Source organism: Schistocerca gregaria, chromosome 3 (genome assembly GCF_023897955.1).
Source record: "Schistocerca gregaria isolate iqSchGreg1 chromosome 3, iqSchGreg1.2, whole genome shotgun sequence".
NCBI classification, from domain to species: Eukaryota; Metazoa; Arthropoda; class Insecta; order Orthoptera; family Acrididae; genus Schistocerca; species Schistocerca gregaria.
This window is the reverse complement of record NC_064922.1, coordinates 282377876-282399602: the sequence shown is the minus strand read 5'-3', so window position 1 is coordinate 282399602 and position 21727 is coordinate 282377876. Positions and strand designations below refer to the sequence as shown.

General features: G+C 43.3%; 1 protein-coding gene and 1 non-coding gene across 3 annotated transcripts in view; both read right to left on the bottom strand.

Moving 5' to 3' along the window:
• Positions 1-18270, bottom strand: part of LOC126356133 (integrin alpha-PS1) — a 535136-nt gene extending 516866 nt beyond the window's left edge. The window contains exon 1 of one of the 2 annotated variants that reach the window (XM_050006842.1): positions 17933-18270. In XM_050006842.1, the coding sequence (XP_049862799.1) occupies positions 17933-18120 (188 nt within the window). In that variant the 5' untranslated portion in view covers positions 18121-18270. The remainder of the gene's footprint in view (positions 1-17932) is intronic. The other variant, XM_050006841.1, reaches the window with a different exon arrangement.
• On the bottom strand, positions 10724-10798 carry Trnas-cga (transfer RNA serine (anticodon CGA)). Its single transcript has one exon. It is a non-coding gene; the product is annotated as a tRNA-Ser (tRNA).
• Positions 18271-21727: the final 3457 nt, after the last annotated feature.

Here is a 21727-nt window from a genome sequence, read left to right as displayed (position 1 = left end):
CAGCATGTTGTCTATTTTGCCAACAGAGATACATGTTCAATGAGACAGTTAATGGATTTCCGAAACAGTATTGCAAATGTGTGTCTTTCATGCACGGTATATACAGAAAAAACACAAAGGAGACGAAATATTTCTGGAGGACTAATTTTCTGTTACCGCAGACCACAACAAAGACTCCAAAACTTCGTAGTTTATGTAAAAAAGGAATGATTGTCGTTATGTCAGGGTTTCCTGCTGAAGAATTGCGCGTTTGTGCTGCTCGAATCACTGTTAAAGCCAATGACTTTACGTTTATAACTAAGTTTCTGGTAGATTACAACTGTGTGCCTGACGGGAACTCAAGCCTGGGACCTTTGCCTTCCGCAGTCAAGTGCTTTGCCGACTGAGCGATCCAAGCACGACTCGTAACCTTCCGTCATATCTTTGCTCCTGACAGTAATTCGTCTCCTATCTTCTTTCTTCAGAAACAAGCAAATAATCCTTAATCAGATACACACCGATTGCAACTTTTTGCTTCAGTACAACAAGGTGAATGACGCACAAGGTTCAAATGGTTCTGAGCACTATGGGACTTAATATTTGAGGTCACCAGTCCCCTAGAAGTTAGAACTACTCAAACCTAACTAACATAAGGACATCACACACATCCATGACCGAGGCAGCATTCGAACCTGCGACCGTAGGGGTCGCGCGGTTCCGGGCTGAAGCGTCTAGAACCGCTCGGCCTCTCTGCAGAGACTTCTACGTCCAGGTAGTACAGACACCACTGATGTAGAGGTCTAAGCAGTCGCAGAGAACATACGGAAGTGTGCTGAGATGTCAAGCTGTAGCATAGCAAGAAAGAAATCTGAGTACGGCAGCTACACTTGCGAACTGCCAACTCGATTTAACCTTTGCCACAAGCGTATGAAGTTACCTTAAACTGGTGATGTCAACCGCCTGTGATGTTAGTTTACAACTGACATGAGAGTAGGGTAGAAGGACGTCGTTCATCTGTGAAGGCCAGTAGCTACGAGATTCTGGAACGACCTATTCTTGAATCTTACACAAGAGGTTAGGACCTTTGCCAACTCGGTCCGGCTGCGAAGAACCAAGGAGTGAAACAACAACCGTGCTGTTTAGTTCTAGGTAACAAACAACTGGACGGAATTGCAAATTGGAGTGAAGAAGGGTACTCGCAAAATCACACGCTAACACATACTCATGAAGCAATCGTTCTCTGGTGTTAAAATTCGACTAATCATAGAGCGCGAAAGCGAATTTTCGTAATTGTACCTAGGATGACGCGTTTGCTCCCTGCACCATTCCTACTACACGAATTTATAAGCAGTATTCAAAAATGGTTCAAATGGCTCTGAGCACTATGGGACTTAACATCTATGGTCATCAGTCTCCTAGAACTTAGAACTACTTAAACCTAACTAACCTAAGGACATCACACAACACCCAGCCATCACGAGGCAGAGAAAATCCCGGACCCCGCCGGGAATCGCACCCGGGAACCCGGGCGTGGGAAGCGAGAACGCTACCGCACGACCACGAGATGCGGGCTAAGCAGTATTCCCTTTTACATTAGCAGTACATATGTACACTAATGAGCCACAACATTATGACCACCTGCTTAATAGCTTGTTTGCTCGTCTTAGGAACGCAATACGTCACAGATTCTGCACAGCACGGATCCGACAGTTTGTTGGTAGGTTCGTGTAGGTATGTAGCATTAGACGTCTACGCACAGGTCATGTAACACCCGTAAACAGCGGGCCGCTGATTTGCGTACGCCGTGATGGCTCCCGATAGCTACCCAGATGGGTTCCATTGGATTTTCATTCGGCGAATTTTGTCGCCGAGACATCAACGGGAGATGCGGACAATTATACGGCTGAAAGGTGACACCGCCATCGGTAAGATATCAAGCATGAAGAGGTGCAGGTGGTTCGCAGCTGTCAGTACGTCTTCCACTGTTCTATGTTGTATTTTAACTGGGGACCTAGAAACGACGGAGAGGCTCCGTCCCCGCCACAGCCGCAGTGCTCCACAACCCCAGAACGACTACAGCAGTCCCCTTCACCCCTCCGCCAGCCCCACACCGAACCACTCTCTCAGGGTTATTGTGCGGTTCGGCCCCACTTGGACCCCCTCCCCCCCGCCTTCCCGGACCGTCTCACATCCCAATGTTTGCGTGGTAGAGTACTGTTGGTGTACGCGTACGTGGAGAACTTGTTTGCGCAGCAATCGCCAACATAGTGTAGCTGAGGCGGAGTAAGGGGAACCAGCCCGCATTCGCCGAGGCAGATGGAAAACCTCCTAAAAACCATCCACAGACTGGCCGCCTCACCGGACTTGTTTCAAGTCCGCCGGGCGGATTCCTGCCAGGGACCAGGCGCTCCTTCCCGTTTTGGAAAGCCGTGCGTGAGACCGATCGGCTAACCGGCCGGGCACGTATTCCATTACTACTATGCAAGCGCAAGGCAATGTCTTCCATGGCATAATACTGCTCCCACCAGCCTGTGTCCGTGGTGCGCTGCACGTTACGAGCCGCCGTTCATCTCGATAAAAGCGTTTGTGCAGACGACCATCGACACAAATGTAACAAGCACTTTAGTTACTCAATTTTGGTTGGTAGTTATTGTTACAGGGACCATACTGACATTGCAGATTTTTTTTTCTAGATGTATAAGAATGACTTCATGGAGATGGCTACCTCTATGGGAGACGAAGCTTCGACCGATCGAGCATTGAACTGCTGGGTATAGGTTACAGAAGAGCACGCGGAATATTCAGAATTTGGAAATGACTCTGATTCAGTCGATGTATCTACTATCTCTACGCTTAAAAAACGAATGCAGTAACTCTTGGTAGTCTGGACAATGTAGCGTCAACTTTTGGTGAAACGTATAGTACACGTGCAACAGGTGGCGTGCATTGTTTGCCTGAGCTTGAAGAAGCACGTTATGGAATTTGGTACTGTGATTCTGGTACTAAAGCGGCTGCAAATGTAGATTTATATCCATGGTCTAGAGGTGGTTGTGAACGCTCTTCCTTTGTAATGTGTCTTTCTTCGAACAGCAAATGAGCAGTAACTGGAGTTGACATTGATAATTTTTTGCAAACGCTTTCAAACGGACCAGTGAAACTATCATACGTGATTTCGTATTTCTGATTCATTGCTATGAATATTAACCATCCCATTACTCATGTTGGGCTTGGCAATAAATATTAAATAATGGGCAGTTTTACTGATCACCATTTCGAGAGAGTTTGCTAGATGATTTTGACACTAGAAGGCTTAAGTTGGCTTTTAGGCATCATCTCCAAAAATATTGTGTTACCGCCACGTTCTACCCTGCTGTAACACAATGAAAACAAAATGAATTTCCCAACGTCCACTAACGTTGTACGGAGGGCATAGGTATGGGAAAGGGTGGAACGTAAACGTAACTATGAAATAGGGCGAAATTTAATCCAAGCTTGAAAAATATGTGACTTATTAGGTGTTAAACTACGAATGAAGATAACCCTCACACTCCTAGAATCTGAGCTGTTGGATGTGGTGGTAGAGTTAGGCATTTCTTCCTGTCTTCAATATCTCCAAGCAAGTCCACGAAGTTTCGGGACTGCAGCCAGATAACTTCGTCCTCTTCCCACAATATTTCGACTGATAACTATTCATCCATCTATCTAGAGGTGAGAGTTTTTGCACTGGAGACAGCTAGTACACGCCGCTCTCTTTGTATCGAAAATTGGCACTGAGACGCATGCGGAAAGGCAGCCGCTACATGACAGACCACTTCGAGTGGTCATTACTGACTTTTCTGAATACGAGGCAAGGTAGTGAGTACAGATACAGTTTTCTTTCTTTCTTGATTACGTTACAGTAGCAAGTGAATGTTCCCTACATGATTATCCGGAGCAGATGTGGAAAAGCAATAATTTGATCCACGGTGTGCCGCATTTATGATAAAAGTGTTTATTCCCTCTCCCACTCCATGTCTGAACTTAACATATGTGTGCTAGTGTGACTCATACAGCCAAAGTGAAATATTTACTCAACATTACTCAAAGTTACTTGCTTTTATGAAGAAAGAATTACCAAGTAAAGACAGTGTAATAACATTCCCGGCCGGTGCGCACATTTTCAGCTGTCCCTATTGATGTACATCAACAACACATGTCGGCAGCTAAGGGTTTCGATTTAATTATCATTTGAAGACCCACGTATCTAGCTCCAACTATCATTCCGCGATTGAAGTCTGTTAATTCCCACCATGCGACCATAATCGCGTCGGATGTCTTTTCACATGAGTCTTCTGAGCAGAAATGACAGCTCCGCCAATGCACTGACCTTTTATAACTCGTTACGCGATACTATCGCTATCTACTCTGCTGGACATTAAAATTGCTACACCACGAAGATGACGTGCAACAGACGCGAAATTTAATTGACAGGAAGAAGATGCTGTGATATGCAAATGATTAGCTTTTCAGAGCATTTACCCAAGGTCGGCGCCGGCTGCTACACCTACAACATGCCGAAATGCGGGAAGTTTCCAACCGATTTCTCATACACAAACAGCAGTTGACCGGCGTTGCCTGGTGAAACGTCGTTGTGATGCTCGTGTAAGGAGGAGAAATGCGTACCACCATGTTTCCGACTTTGGGAAAGATCGGATTGTAGCCTATCGCGATTGCGATTTATCGTATCGCGACATTGCTGGTCGCGTTGGTCGAGATCCAATGACTGTTAGCACAATATGGAATCGGTGGGTTCAGGAGGGTTATACGGAACGCCGTGCTGGATCCCAACGGCCCCGTATCACTAGCAGTCGAGATGACAGGTATCTTATCCGCATGGCTGTAACGGTTCGTGCAGCCACGTCTCGATCTCTGAGTCAACAGATAGGGACGTTTCCAAGACAACAACCATCTGCACGAACAGTTCGAGGACGTTTGCAGCAGCACGGACTATCAGCTCGGAGACCATGGCTGCGGTTACCCTTGACGCTGCATCACAGACAGGAGCGCCATGATGGTGTACTCAACGACGAACCTGGGTGCACGAATGGCAAAAAGTCATTTTTTCGGATGAAACCGGGTTCTCTTTAGAGCATAATGGCGGTCGCATCCGTGTTTGGCGACATCGTGGTGAACGTACATTGGAGGCGTGTATTCGTCATCGCCATACTGGCGTATAACCCGGCGTGATGGTATGGGGTGCTATTGGTAACACGTCTCGGTCAGCACTTGTTCGCACTGACGGCACTTTGAACAGTGGACGTTACATTTCAGATGTGTTACGACCCGTGGCTCTACCCTTCACTCGGTCCCTACGAAACCCTACATTTCAGCAGGATAATGCACGACCGCATGTTGCAGGTCATGTACGGGCGTTTCTAGATACAGAAAATGTTCGACTGCTGCCCTGGCCAGCACATTCTCCAGATCTCTCACCAATTGAAAACGTCTGGTCAATGGTGGCCGAGCAACTGGCTTGTCACAATACGCCAGTCACTACTCTTGATGAACTGTGGTATCGTGTTGGCGCTGCATGGGCAGCCATCCAGGCTCTGTTTGACTCAATGCCCAGGCGTATCAAGGCCGTTATTTCGGCCAGAGGTGTTTGTTCTGTGTACTGATTTCTCAGGACCTATGCACCCAAATTGCATGGAAATGTAATCACATGTAAGTTATAGTATAATATATTTGTCCAATGAATACCCGTTTATCATCTGCATTTCTTCTTGGTGTAGCAATTATAATGGCCAGTAGTGTATATATATATGCATATCGCTATCCCATGACTTTGGCCACATCAGTGCATATCTTGAGCAAGCATAACTCATTGCGCGTATATTACACTGCCTATATTCACCAGTATTTGAGAATGAAGCACTTAGGGACTTCTAACAAAAACTTTTCGATACTTTTTTCTTCCTGGCAGCCCCCACAAAATAATGAAAGGAAGAAAGTTCAGCGTTTGGTTCACTTTTGCCGTTCGTCCAGTAAAATTTCAGCATCACGCATGGCGTTTTAATCTCTAACTCTATTCGCAACATATTTTGCAGTTGGTATCCACATATAGCAATGAATGCAGCTGCAATATTGCCGGGTGATTAAAAAGTCAGTATAAATTTGAAAACTGAACTGTAGATAGAGAGATACAAATTGACACACATGCTTGGAATGACGTGGGGTTTTAAGAGAAAAATAAAGCCCGGCAGATGCCGCTTCATCTGATCAGAATAGCAATAATTAGCACAACAAAGTAAGACAAAGCAAACTTGATGTTCTTCACAGGAAATGCTCAATATGTCCACCATCATTCCTCAACAATAGCTGTAGTCAAGGAATAATGTGAACAGCATCAAATGGTTCAAATGGCTCTGAGCACTATGCGACTTAACTTCTGAGGTCATCAGTCGACTAGAACTTAGAACTACTTAAACCTAACTATCCTAGGGACACACACACATCCATGCCCGAGGCAGGATTCGAACTGGCGACCGTAACGGTCACGCGGTTCCAGACTGAAGCGCCTAGAACCGCACGGCCACAACGGCCGGCCTTTCAGCATCCCTACAGATATCGGTCGATCGCGATACACTTGCGACTTCAGGTAACCCCAAAGCCAATAATCGCACGTACTGAGGTCTGGGGACCTGGGAGGCCAAGCATGACGAAAGTGGCGGCTGAGCACACGATCATCACCAAACGACGCGGGCGCTAGAGATCTTTCACGAGTCTAGCAATATGGGGTGGAGCGCCATCCTGCATAAACATCGTACGCTCCAGCAGGTGTTTATCAGCCAGGCTGGGGATGATGAGATTCTGTAACATATCGGGGTACCTCTCACCCGTCACGGTAGAAGTTTTGCTGCCCTGCGCCATCAGTCGGACATTTTGTGAACTTTCTTTGTTCTAATAAAACCCCGTGTCATTCCAAGCATGCGTGTCAATTTGTACCTCTCTATCTACATTACACCGTGGTTTATTAAGTTTTCAAATTTATACTCACTTTTTGATCGCCCGGTGTATCACTTACGACGCACGGTTCAGGATATATGACGTCATAAACATTGAGACGCCTGAGAAACTAGCTTTTGTTAAAACCATAAAGGTGTTCCATGATCAACATCAATTAATTTGCAGATTATCAGATGTTTGAACCTGTTTTACTAGTTACCTACAATTGGAAACGAACAAGCACAGACGATTCAGAATCCGTGACAATTTAACGCATGCGTGCCGTGAGCTTCAACAAGTGCTAAGGGAGCGAGCAGGCGAGTTCCACAGGCGCCCAGAGTTAACCCTGTGGAGAAGGGCGGCGCCCGGTCGCCTCCCCGGATACCTCTTCTTTTTCTTCTTTCTTCGCCTCATTACAGAGCCGCCCATGCGCGCTGGGGCCCGCTCCTTTGTCTCGGTGCATACGGACTGCGCGAGGGGGCGTCTGAGTTAGCCGCACGCCGACCCATGAATAAGGGCGTAACACTAGAGCCGACAGGGTGCGCCAGTTTCTCCCGGCCGGCTACCACACGATCCACCTCAACTCCCGTGCTATAAGGCACAACTCTCACTCACCGGTTTTCAGTGAAGTGGCGGTACTCGTGTAAACATCAACACACCTGTTGTGTTTACCCTTCGGCAAGAACGAAGAGGTAAGTTTGACGTTTCACGTCTCGTCCGCTTGAGGTAAAGAACCGGTGAAGGACGACGGAAAGGTGCCTTGTAACGAGAAGCAACACAGCATTTACCATAAATTTAGTATAGTCAGAGGGAGAGAAATTTCGCATTATGTAAGACACCGTTTGATCAGTGTGGGATCCTTACCAGGTGGGATTGAAGGAGGACATCGATAGGGTGCAAAAGGGGGCAGCTCATTTTGTATTATTACGCAATAGGGGAGAGTGTGTGGCAGATATGATACGCGAGTTGGGATGGAAGTCATTAAAGCAAAGACGTTTTTTGTCGCGGCGAGATCTATTTACGAAATTTCAGTCACCAAATTTCTCTTCCTAATACGAAAATATTTTGTTGAGCCCAACCTACATAGGTAGGATTGATCATCAAAATAAAATAAGAGAAATCAGAGCTCGAACAGAAAGGTTTAGGTGTTCGTTTTTCCCGCACGCTGTTCGGGAGTGGAATGGTAGAGGGGAAGTAGTATGATTGTGGTTCGATGAACCCTCTGCCAAGCACTTAATTGTGAATTGCAGAGTAATCATGTAGATGTTCTTACCAAACACTTTTCAGCACTTTTCGTGCTATCTTAACTTAAGGGGGTCAGGACGTCAATCGGGCCGACTTGGAGCAGGAGAGGCACCACAGGACATTTTAATTTCCACTGTCTACACTTTTACAAACACATTCATAAAACTTTGTCAGCATGACCAGGAACGAGTCAGGATTTACACACATAGCAGTGGAAGTTCGGAAACGTAACAAAATACATTTTTTTTATAAACGTGAAATTTCATCCCTTTTTCAATTACTATTGGCTACATTTGTTGCTAGAGGTACACTTTTCTTCATAAGTAAGAAAGAGTCTTGGATGAATTTTGCACAGCATGCAAACCATACTTACATGCGTATGAAACTCTAATTTATGAAAAAATTAATGAGCTTGTACATTTTAAACTTCATGTTTTAAAAAAATTCAACTTCTATAGTTAATTACCTCAATTTTTACCACAGTTTTTCATAGATTTGAAAAATTCTGGAGTTCTGCGTTAAAGAGTTTGTATTTAATAAGCAGTGCAAACTTCATTGAAGAATCTCTCTTACTTATGAAGAAAAGTGTACCTATAGCAACGAATACTGCCAACAGTGACTGAAAAAAATGATGAAATTTCACATGTAAAAAAAAATTATTTTGTTATGTTTTAGAACTTCCACTGCTATGACTTGTGAATCCTTTCTGGTCATGCTGAAAAAGTTTAATGAATTTATCTGTAAAAGTATAGACAGTGGAAATCAAAAGTCCTGTGGTACCTCTCCTGTTCCACGTCGGTCCGTTTGACGTCCTACCCCCCTTAAGTGGGTTTTTATCTATTTTATTTCTCACATGACGCTGGTGGTTATGTGTGTTGTATGTACCATGCGTTCTACTGCTTCTCATGGTTTATTTTTTATTTTTGTGTCCCGCTTTCCTCGTTTAGGACATGTTAAAATACTGATTACTTTTGATACAACACGCAAGATGGCTGCAGAAACTTCGTGTTTTGCTGATAAAACTCATTAAACTGTCGCTAATACAGCCCTCAGTTGGTCGGCCTGTTAGTAACCCGGACTAGTGCCCCCACCTCCTCCCCACATTATCACCAACTTTTAGCACCTAACTAAACTGTAAAATGAAAGACTTGGAACCGTTTTAAGAAAGAAGAATGATATGTACAGTGTGTGTGTAGGTGCACCTCAAGTGCTATCATCTCCTTCGCCGATAAGAATTGCGAATTACCCACAGTGAAGATCGACGCTTGCTACAAAAAACACTTCACCTGCATGAATCGTCTCTGTTGCGCCACTTGCTGTACCTACACAAAGCAACTCTAGTTAAACTATGTGCATTATACTTACTGTTCGTAAATGACTTTATTGCTGCATTCCTTACTGCTGAACTGAGCCGGCCGCTATGGACGAGCGGTCCAGTCTGCTGCTACAGTCGCAGGTTCGAATCCTGCCTCGAGCATGAATGTGCGTGGTGTCCTTAGGTTAGTTAGGTTTAAGTAGTTCTAAGTCTAGGGGACTGATGACCTAAGATGTTAAGTCCCATAGTGCTTAGAACCATTTGAACCACATTTTTCGCAGTGGCTAGCACACTGGACTCGCATTCGGGAGGACGACGGTTCAGTCCCGTGTGCGGCCACCCTGATTTAGGCTTTCCGTGATTTCCCTAAATCGCTCCAGGCAAATGCCGGGATGGTTCCTATGAAAGGGCACGGCCGACTTTCTTCCCCAATCCGATGAGACCGATGACCTTGCTGTCTCGTCTCCTTCCCCAAATAACCCAACCCCAACCATATTTTTGCTGAACTGACAGAAATTTGAAGAATTGAGGAATTGTTTGTGTCTGACCACAGCCAATAATAGTAATATCAGTAATAATAATGATAAAATAATAATAATAATAATAATAATAATAATACTGTGTACAGCACTATAGTAGCTCTCATGTAGCTACTGCTGTGTCCTGCTGTTAATTCATATACTATTACGAAGCGAGAAATGAAGCAATTTCTGGACTACTGCGGGTACTATGTACAACTTGGAGAAGACATTTTCTTGAGATATTTAGCATTTGTTACATATATCTCTCACTTTCATCATTAGCGACGTACGGGACTATGCACAACATACATGTATAGTGAGTGGACTATGTGAGGAACCTGTAACCTCTGCCGCATTAATGCTACTAACTGAGAAAAGGTAATTACTGACAAATTATATAATCATTACTGAAGTCTTAAAAACTGCGATAATAGCAATGAAACTTTGAAAATAATTTAGTTTCGTGACTGAAACAGAATCGAATCGTTTAGTTTGTATCTTTCAGTGGGAACCACTGCTCTAGTCGCTCAAGAAGAAATGACGCTTACAATAATGAATTCTCGAGTGCAACTGTGTTGTTAGTTAATTACAATGTTAAACAACGCTATACACAGAATGAGGTTTGCACTCTGCAGCGGAGTGTGCGCTGATATGAAACTTCCTGACAGATTAAAACTGTGTGCCAGACCGAGACTCGAACTCGGGACCTTTGCCTTTCGAGGGCAAGTGCTCTACCAACTGAGCTACCCAAGCACGACTCACACCCCGTCCTCACGGCTTAGATTCTGCCAGTACCTCGTCTCCTACCTTCCAAACTTTACATAAGCTCTCCTGCGAACCTTGCAGAACTAGGACTCCTGGAAGAAAGGATATTGTGGAGACATGGCTTAGCCACAGCCGGGGGGATGTTTCCAGAATGAGATTTTCACTCTGCAGAGGAGTGTGCACTGATATGAAACTTCCTAGCAGATTAAAACTGTATGCCGGACCGAGATTCGAACTCGGGACCTTAAGAGCCTTTGATTCCAATACTCACTCCAAAGTCCTGCATAGAAAAGTTGGCCACTGGGGGAAAGAGTGCTACCCGTGGCGACTCCGTCAGTCTACTCAAAATGTTCTTGGCTGAAAATAAATTAGGCTGGAGAAACAACACAGATATGTTAGTGCCAAAGAATCTGCTACAAGGGCATTTGTAATATGTTTACTCCTTCAAACCTAACTAAACTGCTTAGAAAGATAGCCCTTACTGTGTTGATGAAATCGGCCGAGGCACGTATATAATCTGAGCGTTTGCCCAACAATGGTCTCAGCACTGAAGTAAAATGTTTCCTAAATTACATGTAGGAGCACCCATGTTGCTTAAGCCATCAGCACACGGACCATGCATGTGATCGTTGAGCGTACAGCTTGTCGGGCTTCTGATGGCATTGTGTTGACAAAACACATTCAGAAGTCTTTTCGAGCGGGAAGAACGATACTTACATCACATGACGTCAATTATCTTCAGTAAACAGTCGGGAGACGACAAATGGCTTTCAGTTGAAGCCCATATTATATAAATATATGCCGTTTCGAAGCACCAGCAAACTGAGCATATTCCGAAAACCCATCATTAATTGTATGACGTGTTGTAATAAACTGACTGGATGGTTACAGAACAATTGTAACTTGTGTGTTATGAAAGCATGCTGTTTCAAGGCAACGGCACATGGAGGATCCATCAAAAATGTGTTGTTCTTGGTAAATTTGTTGTAACTGAATGTCAGTTAACAACATGTCTACGATTAAAGCTCCCAAGAGCTGGTAATACGGAATGTGTTGTAAATAATTCCTCGTCTGTGTGGCGTAATGCGTAGAAAAGTGGATGTATTTCTGGTTCGTGTCTCACTGGATCCCAATATTTTTTGCTAACCTTCGCGTTTTCTAAGAGGTTCTGATACTTTCTTATTAGCTTACTAGAAAGATATTCTGTAATATTCCATGTTCTGTAAATGCAAGTGTGCTCTTTAAGAGGAGTGAGTTTGCTCGATTGGCTTTATCCACAAGACAGCTTGTAGTACTTGCAGTAAGGTATTTTCCACTTTCTTGTTTCAAGTTCTGTAGCTCACATGATGCAAAGATTTTGCTACTGAGCATTATCAGTCATCAAGTAAGAATGCTCTTAGGATTTTACTAAAAAGTGAGAATGATGAAATAAATTGTATCTAATCTCGGGAAATATAATAAATTTGTATGTATAGCAATACGTGTAATGGAACTTTCATAAGCCGATGTCCTTATTGAAGGGACATGTTACTTTCTTTTTTTGTCGTTATAACATGTTTATGGATATTGAAGTTTTCGTTTATGAGTACTAGACAGAGCAAAATGACTAGCATATGGACAAGTGAAACGTCCCCTTAGAAAAATTGTGCAAGACTGTGCTTAAGCTGACACACAATATTTTTTAGCGCAACGCAATCTGACTTTCAATAATCCCTACAAAAGAATGGCCCTATACCTTTCACAATCACTTACCTCACAAAAATCTTCGTTACTCGAACTACTGCAATACAGCGAGCGCCACTACTGCCAGCTAAATAAAATATTTTAACTACTGAAGGCACTAACTACTGGTAGGCACAGTTAGCAAATGAAAGATTTTAATAGAGGACAAACAATGTATTTACCTCAATAGTGTTCAAAAGTCAATGTATATAGCAGTTCATGACATCCAGTCTTACAAATTTCAAAACTCCGCCATCTCTCTCTCCACATCCACCACTGCTGGCGGCTCACCTCCAACTGCGCAACGCTACGCGCTGTTAACATCCAACTGCCCAACACTACGATGGCAGACAACAATGCAAACTAGCCACAGACTGCGCACAGCACAGCCAGTGATTCTTCATACAGAGCGCTATGTGGCGTTACCAACAAGAAAACCTAAACAGCCTACTTACACAAGGAAGGGTATGTGAATTTTAAAAGAGGTAATGTACGAAATTTACGGCCGTTCATTTTGTAAACTGCGTGATCTGTGAGGCAGATAAACCAGCAACTGCCCTTGGAGCGCGCTGCGATCACTTAAACCGCGCTGAGGCACGCGTGCCGTATGGAGAAGCCGCATCGTTATTGAGCGTTCAGCAGCACGTTCAACTCCGCATGTTCAACTTCACGTGCGAAAGCATAGTCTGTGTGCCGACATCTTTACTATTGGCCGTGAAGGTAGACCTTCTTTATGAATTTTACTATGTTAGTGCGATCTGAGCATCATCACCAATGACAACCAGTTTAATCTCTCTTAATGTGAGGCCATAAACAAATTCATTCTTCTTGAGGAACACGTCGTGTCGTACCGAGGATGTATAAAAACGCCACGGGAAAATGTTTCGCCAGGCTTGAATGTAAACGTGTATTACACAAGCATAGTGCACGGCAGCAGTAATTTGTGTCCTATGATATATGTGGTGTAGTGAGGCACAACATATTGGAAGATATGGGACTCAAAACTACTTACTTGGGTGAAACTTCCCGGCAGATTAAAACTGTGTGCCGGACCGAGACTCGAACTCGGGACCTATGCCTTTCGGGGGCAAGTGCTCTACCATCTGAGCTACCCAAGCACGACTCACGACTCGTCCTCACAGCTTCAATTCTGCCACAACCTCGTCTCCTACCTCTCAAACTTCACAGAAGCTCTTCCGCGAATCATGCAGAACCAGCATTCCTGCAAGGAAGAATACAGCGGAGACATGGCTTAGCCACAGCCTGGGGGATGTTTCCAGAATGAGATTTTCACTCTGCAGCGGAGTGTGCGCTGTTATGAAACTTCCTGGCAGATATGCAGTGGCCAAGCCATGTCTCCGCTGTATCCTTTCTTCCAGGAGTGCTAGTTCTGCATGGTTCGCAGAAGAGCTTCTGTGAAGTTTGGGAGGTAAGATACGAGGTACTGGCAGAACTGAAGCTGTGAGGACGGGTCGTGATTCATGCTTGGGTAGCTCAGATGGTAGAGCACTTGCCCGCGAAAGGCAAAGGTCCCGAGTTCGAGTCTCGGTCCGGCACACAGTTTTAATCGGAAGTTTCATATCAGCGCACACTCCGTTGCAGAGCGAAAATCTCATTTTTTTTACTTGGGTGTTACTCCAAATGATGGCGGCTGGAAAGACAATACGCTCCCCACCGCGGTGCGGGAAGCTGGGGGTGCTTTGTTTGACGACTACTGCAGCGCCAAGCACTCAATCCTATTGTCATGCATTAGACAGAAATTGGCCAGAGTACTGCCAGTGCAAAATAGACTGCAGGTCGGGGGAGGTCCTTTGTGGGTGGAAGGTTCACAAAGGATGAATGAGCCAAAGCCACAGACCCGCAGCTGCGCACCAGAGCGATTCACTAATTCGGGTAGAGTCGAGCCAATCGCTGAGTGCTGCAGCATATTATATAAGCACTGGGGTTTTTAGTTCAGCCTCGTCTGCATCTGAGCCGTTTGAGTGAAAATTTCATTCTAAGCAAAATGTATTTGCCATTTATTTGTTTTTCCTAACAGGAACTTTGAAATTTATTATATGTATATTTATTTTCTTTCAGAACTACGTGAACAGGTCGAGCAGGCTAGGAATAACGTATCCCACGTCAGTATTCGACATCTGTACTATCGACTGGATACATTGCCGCCCGTCGACACTACCAAGTACTCACTCCTAAGGGGTGTTTCAACATGGGTCGATACGCGGTAACTCAGAACAGCTTGTGCTATTGATTTGTAAATGTAATTATTTCATGTATTCCATATGCACTGTTGCAATAAGAAATCCTGAGTCAGTTGGAAACTTCTTAAAAGGTAGCACACATTTTTTTCATATTACTCGTTCTAGCTTCAAGTTAGCTGTACCTGAATGACGTAGTATAGGTCTCCTCTACTGGAAATCGTTTTCTAAGAATTTTTCTTCTCTTCTTCTGCTCTTTAATCTCGTCATTTCGTACACTATCTGTTGGTTTCATTTTTAGCATATACCGGGTGATCAAAAGTCAGTATAAATTTGAAAACTTAATAAACCACGTAATAATGTAGATAGAGAGGTAAAAATTGACACATTCTTGGAATGACATGGGGTTTTATTAGAACCACCCTATATTGCTAGACGCGTGAAACACCTCTTGCGCGCGTTGTTTGGTGGTGTGATCGTGTGCTCAGCCTCTTCTTTCGTCGTGCTTCGCCTCCCAGGTCTCCAGACCTCAGACCGTGCGATTATTGGCTTTGGGGTTACCTGAAGCCGCAAGTGTATCGTGATCGACCGACATCTCCGCGGGTGCTGAAAGACAACATCCGACGCCAATGCCTCATCATACCCCCGGACATGCTTTACAGTGCTGTTCACAACATTATTCCTCGATTACATCTATTGTTGTGGAATGATGGTGGACATATTGAGCATTTCCTGTAAAGAACATCACCTTCGCTTTGTCTTACTTTGTTATGCTAATTATTTTTGCTATTCTGATCAGATGAAGCGCCATCTGTCGGACATTTTTTGAACTTTTGTACTTTTTTGGTTCTAATAAAACTCCATGTCATTCTAAGCATGTGTGTCAATTTGTACCTCTCTATCTACATTATTCCGTGATTTATTCAGTTTCCAAATTTATACAGTCAGTCTGTTTCTAGTGACTTTCATGTCTTCTAAATTTTGATATTGATCGTAATATTATTTACTAGAAAAGCAGAATGTCAGAATAAAAAGATTTAGTACAACTCAAACCTGCTCTCTTCACCTTTGGCATTAAAATGGAAACATCTACTGCCCAATGGTAAATGTGGCTGTCTATACCTGGTTACATGCTACTAACAGAAAACTTAACACTCAAGAATTTTTGCATGTGTGAAATATATACAGTAATTCGTCGCACTGCGCATCTAAAAATATAAGACATCTCTGTTTCTGCGTACCGCATTTCAGTCGAAACTCACTTAATCAGTCTGAAATGACGTAATTGTAATGCATCTTACCAGGTCGTTAATCATCTTCATTCGAGGAATTGCTGAGCTCAAATAAGCAACAACACAGAAAGCTCTTCAAATAGGAACATCTAAATAGAAGTGACTGTCCAATTGCATCGCGATTTTTCTCCGTAAATTCGTGCACATTAAGACAAAGACATGAAAATTTACATCTGTCCCAGAAATTTTGACTACTATATAAACGGTGAGATCATCTTACTGAATAGCTACTTGCATCTCTTTCTTGAAGTGCTAAGTTGATAATCTCTGTCTGTCAGGGCGATGTCAATGCGATGACCCTTATTAAGTCAAAACTTTCTTCTAACTGTAGTCAGTATCTCATGCACTCTTCAGCAGAACGACTACGGATGTTTAAGCCATCAGGCCGACTACACAAATTATAGTTTTAAAATAGGCCTGTACAACATTAGACTTGACTACGTCTTTGCTGAAATGTTGCTTTCCCGAATGAAGTATTTTGATGCATATTACGGGCTTTTACAAAAGAGTATGCATTCCAGAGCTCAGAAAGTACGATTTTTCCCCGGATTCCGCAATGTATGTACCAAGCAGGTATCATTCGTGTAAGTGCAACGTTATATGAGAAAAGTTGTATGTATTCCTCACAAATGGCAGTGGGTTAGTAGTGTCTTTAAAGCAAACAATTCTGATAGAAATTTAAGAAGGGATAAAAACGAAGAAAATCAATCCCCGTGCTCTTGATTACGCTTGGTGATAATCTCGAGAGTGAAACATCATGGAAAAACTAGTCATTTAACATAGACAAACCGTGTGCTAGTTCATTATATCACAATTTTCTCGACATGTGAGTGCAGGCACCTGATCATAATAAACAAAGTGCAAGAAACGATTTCAAATACGTTTTACACATAAAAGATATCATTGCCACTGTACTCTCTCTAGTCATCAGGTCTGCATATTAAAATTATTTGTTTCCCGAGAAAAACGAGGACGGTCTGGTTTAGTTAGCGATAACAAAACAGGTTACCGCCGTGTTCTGTTTTCGGCATCTGAGTCAAGGCACATTGACCCCTTGGCATCCTTTCTGACCTCCAGAGAATCAGAACCAACGGAGTGGTACGTGAAGCCAAATAATTAATTTGACGTCTAATAAAAGCCGAAGTAAGCCGTCAGGGATTTTTTTGTATTCACTGCCTGTCTAGCAAGCCACGTTGTTTCTCTAAACACTTACGGTGTGATATATTCTTTTACAGCTTAATGGTGATAATTTCTAAATAATACTGTGATTTGAAAAACTTCTCCAGTAGATCTCAGAGTAAAAAATTTTTGATCCGTGGCTTCAACTTTTCAGTGTCCTGTTGATTCTATATGCGCACCTCGTGCGTACTAAACTTACACTTCCAGGTTAGGTGTTGTGTCATATTTAAGGGTTCAAGGGGAGCAAAGAGCGTCAACAGTTTTCCAGTACCATAACAAAAGAGTGCATGTCCCAATTTCATGATACACTGTGTTCTGGCTTGGAGAAATATTAATCTGAAGAAAACCGCAGGATCAAAGTGCAAAATAGATTTTACTTGTAAAAATAGGGAAATGTAAGCACTTGGCGCTGGTTTGCTTACTTTCTTGATACAGCTATTGAAGAGCGTCTCGTAACAAACAGGTAGTACACTGATAAACAACTTTATTCTAGTTTCAGTGGGTAAGCAGCAACAAGTGCAATATCAAAAATTGTGCATTTTCTTAACTTTCTCTCTGAATTGAAACGGGAAATTAAGTAAAAAATAATGTTTATTTTTTATTTAAATTCGAAATTGAGCATGTTTCTGGGAATCCCTTTATTGTTCATTCATATTTCACACTGTTACCCGTGTGATACCAAGAGACACATATCTACGAGCTACGGTGAGTAAACTTTCTGTGCCAACTTACCAATTCTCCTCTATGACACCGGTTGCTTCGTTTATAACCTGATGCTCCGCGACAGAATATCCGAAGTAGGAGTCAATGGCACCTCGCTTGATGATTGGAATACGCGCTTCTAAATTGAACGTCGCGCAGCAGACGACGCAACACGCTGTCAAAACAATCCTCAGATAAACACATGCACCAGGCTTCATGTTGATACGGTGGTGATAACGCTCGCGTGCATCCACCCGCGCAAACCGTCTACCCACAACCGACCCTTCCCGCCGCTGAACTCCAACTGCGTGTTGCTCTGGCTGTTAGGAGTTCCTGCGGCAGCCGGTAGAGCGCGCTGTAGTCGAATCAAAGCGCTTAAATTGTGAGACTATAACACTCTTCAAGAATAGCCAAAGCACATCGCGCAGCACAACACTGTGACATCACTGTTGTAACAGTTTCTTTCAGGAACGTGAGTCAGTAGCAGCTGTTTTAGCTGGAATTTGGCTTTTCTGTTACAAATACAACACTGAAGGCAAGTCGTAAAACTTCTCTTCGTTGATAAGAAGTTAAAAATCATGTTATGTCAACTGTCTCCTAAAACTTGTCGAAGCATATTCAAAGTTTTAGTAAGGCACTCAGTGTTGAAAAGCTATTCTCAAAATGTTGGTCTACTACGTTATCTTAATTGCATAAAATTCTAGGAAGGAAGTGAATTATAATTCCATCTGAGACTGACTCGGAAATATGATCGCGCAGCCTCATTAACGCTTGGTAAATAAAAACAAACTGTTAGTCTATTCTGTTTGAATTTTAGCATGCGTGCGCGTAAATCATTGTCTTCCGCCTCAGAATATGCAACAGAAATTAGCGTAAAGCGCTGTGCCCCTGACTGACTGACCTTTGATGGACTGCAAAGACTGTCTAGAAAAGAAAATTCAGCGATATCAACTCTGTCGAAGATGAGAAATGCATGGAATACGGGTGTTAGGATGTTGATGCAATTTTCGGTGAAGCCCTTGATGATCGATCGTCTAGAGCCCTCTCGATTGGATGGGTAGTAGTAGCAGCAGCAGTACTATTTTATTTTGTTTATCTTTGGATCTGTCTTACATGAATACCGGATATATCACTGCGTTACATAATTAATATATACGGGTATTTGAAAACTTAACAGGTGCAGTTTGACAAGACTGGAGCAATCAGTGTTCAACGAGCATAAGTGTGGAGAATCACAGTATTTCAAGAATCCTACCGTCAAATTCGGTCTTATCTAAGCATTGTCGACTGCAGTAGGTGACTGGAAAAACAGCACGGGAGTACAAGCATTTTTGCCACGTCTCTACAGCTGTATCTAGGGCGATGGCGAATATGACGTAGGTGTAGCTTCTAAGCAGCTTAAACTGATGCAACGACAACGTGTCAACTGTAAATTTTCCGACAAGTCCCCTAGTCCCGAATCGGTATAAAGGTAGGGTTGCCATCCGTCCTGACATACCAGGACCGTCACTTTTATGTATCTTCTTGCCCTGACATCCCGATAAGACCCAGTTTTATCCCGATTTTGCGAAATATTGTTATGAGCTGGGCTCGAGTACTGAAGTAACGCCATCTGTTAGCGCAACATCTAAATGCAGTCTTAGCTTTATTTATGTCAACAAGTTTATGTTGACGAAAGTCATCTCACAGATGACGTTGCATGTTGCGTATCCTGTATCAACGATGCAAGCACCTTCTAGATTTAGCACAATCATTCTAGAAAATAACAGACTTCTCCTGTTGTATAGGGTTGGAACTACCCAAGAAACAGTTAATTTGATTTCGGAATTTGAGGGAGAAGGAATGGTTTTCTATGCCATAGCGTTTGATTACTTGGAGAAATAGGCTATTTATTTTAAGAAATATCAAGTATTTGATTCGCTAATGCTATCTAAAACCACAGACTGGGTGATGATTGAAAACACTATTATATACCTGACTCAAAATGGTGTGAAATTTCAGGTGACAATTGTTTTCAACAGTATATGTATCTGAAGAGCTTTTCAGCAACTAAGCATAACTGGGACGAATGTAAATCTAAATGCTCTGTGGAGGTAAGGTGGATTTACTTCCAAACGGAAACCGAAAATCCTGAACGCAAATGCCAACTGCAAAAATTATGCGAGTATCTGTTCACCATTACCAGACACAATTTCACAATGGAACGAGTATTTTCTCTGATACCGTCCCAGCGCACTAAAAAAGATATCGACTGCTGCCAGGGACTGAGGAACCAATCTTACAGTGCCAGTTTAAATACAACCTGAATTGCTCGGTGTTTCATCAATATGTAGAATGGAAAAAAGACTTGCTGAAAAAGGTGACATCTTCCGAAAAATGTGGTGTACCAACTACTTCTGCAGCAACAAGTTCTATGTAATTGTATTCTAAATAAGAATAATTATATTAAATCAATTTTTTGCTTGATTTCAACATTCCCATCTCACAGTGTCCCGACGAGGTCCCAGTTAGACATGGCAAACCTATACAAGGCGTACATGTCGGAAGGCTTTGGCTTGTAGGCAATGTTACTGGCACCTAGCTAACAGTTCGATATGAGAGAGCCATTGTTGTCTGCTGAGTTACTTATTCGTACTTCACTCTTATTTCGGGGTGTTTGTGTTCCCTGTGAAAAGTGTATGTAATGACTGTAGGTTCAAGAAGCCTGCACTGCGCGAAGCTTGCGTGGCTTGCCTCCCCCAAACCCCTCCACCCACCGACCCCTCATGCTCTTCCCACAACCGCCCTCCCCCTCTTCTCCCCCCCCCCCCCCCCGAATTGCAACAGGGCAACTTATAATTAACACCATTTACGTATCTCTTACGAATGACATATTTTCTTTACGCAAAGCAGCGATCCCTGAGACAGCAGTGGGGGTTGGTGATGATTTTATATGGTTGCTATACCTTGCACATAAACCTGCCAGCAATTTTAGAACCAATACATCAACACCCTACCGGCACGGGTGTGAATGAACAGCGTCATGTAAACAAATTTGATGTCTTGCTTAATAATACTATGCGTATCATTTCGGGAACAATAAGATCTACTCCCGCTATCCGGCTGCCTGATCTGATTCACTCACCACTCCCAAATCTGCCAAAGAAGGAAGCCTCGACCAGGGAATACAACAAGGCCCTAGGAAACTCTAGACTAACGGTGCATTCTGACATTACTAATCTCAGAATCAACAGAATTCGTTCAAGGCATTCTCCTCTTGCACTTGCAAACAGTCTCGCCGGAGTTAACATCACCAATTCTTGTAGGAGAAAACGACTCCAGAATTTCCAAGCAACATGCCAGTTATTATCGTGTATTACTGAGACAGTGCCTGAGTTTGATCAACCCCGCGGGGTATTATCAACTCTCAATCGACAAAGAACAGAACACGGACGACATGCAAATTCATTTTTTACTTGGGAAATTTTTTTCTCGCCAGCATACGACTATGGCTCACCGAGGCAGACCATCCATCACGTCATGGAAGAATGCAGTGGCACAGCATGTAGACGGGGCTATGATGAATTCCTGATGGCAACCCTAATTTCCGTCAAATACATACAAGAAACAGCTTAGCGCCCGATGTTTCGCTCGCATACACTGTGCGGTCTGCACAGAATTTTTTAAGTTTTCTTTAACACAGTTCTATGTCGAATACAACTTGCAACACCTTCTAAACTTTTCACGCTAATTACGGCCATATAAGCATGGTCTTTACCGATGTACTTCTGATCAAAAAGCGATACTGGTAGCAGGAGGCCAAGGTTTTCCTTAATCATGGCTTTT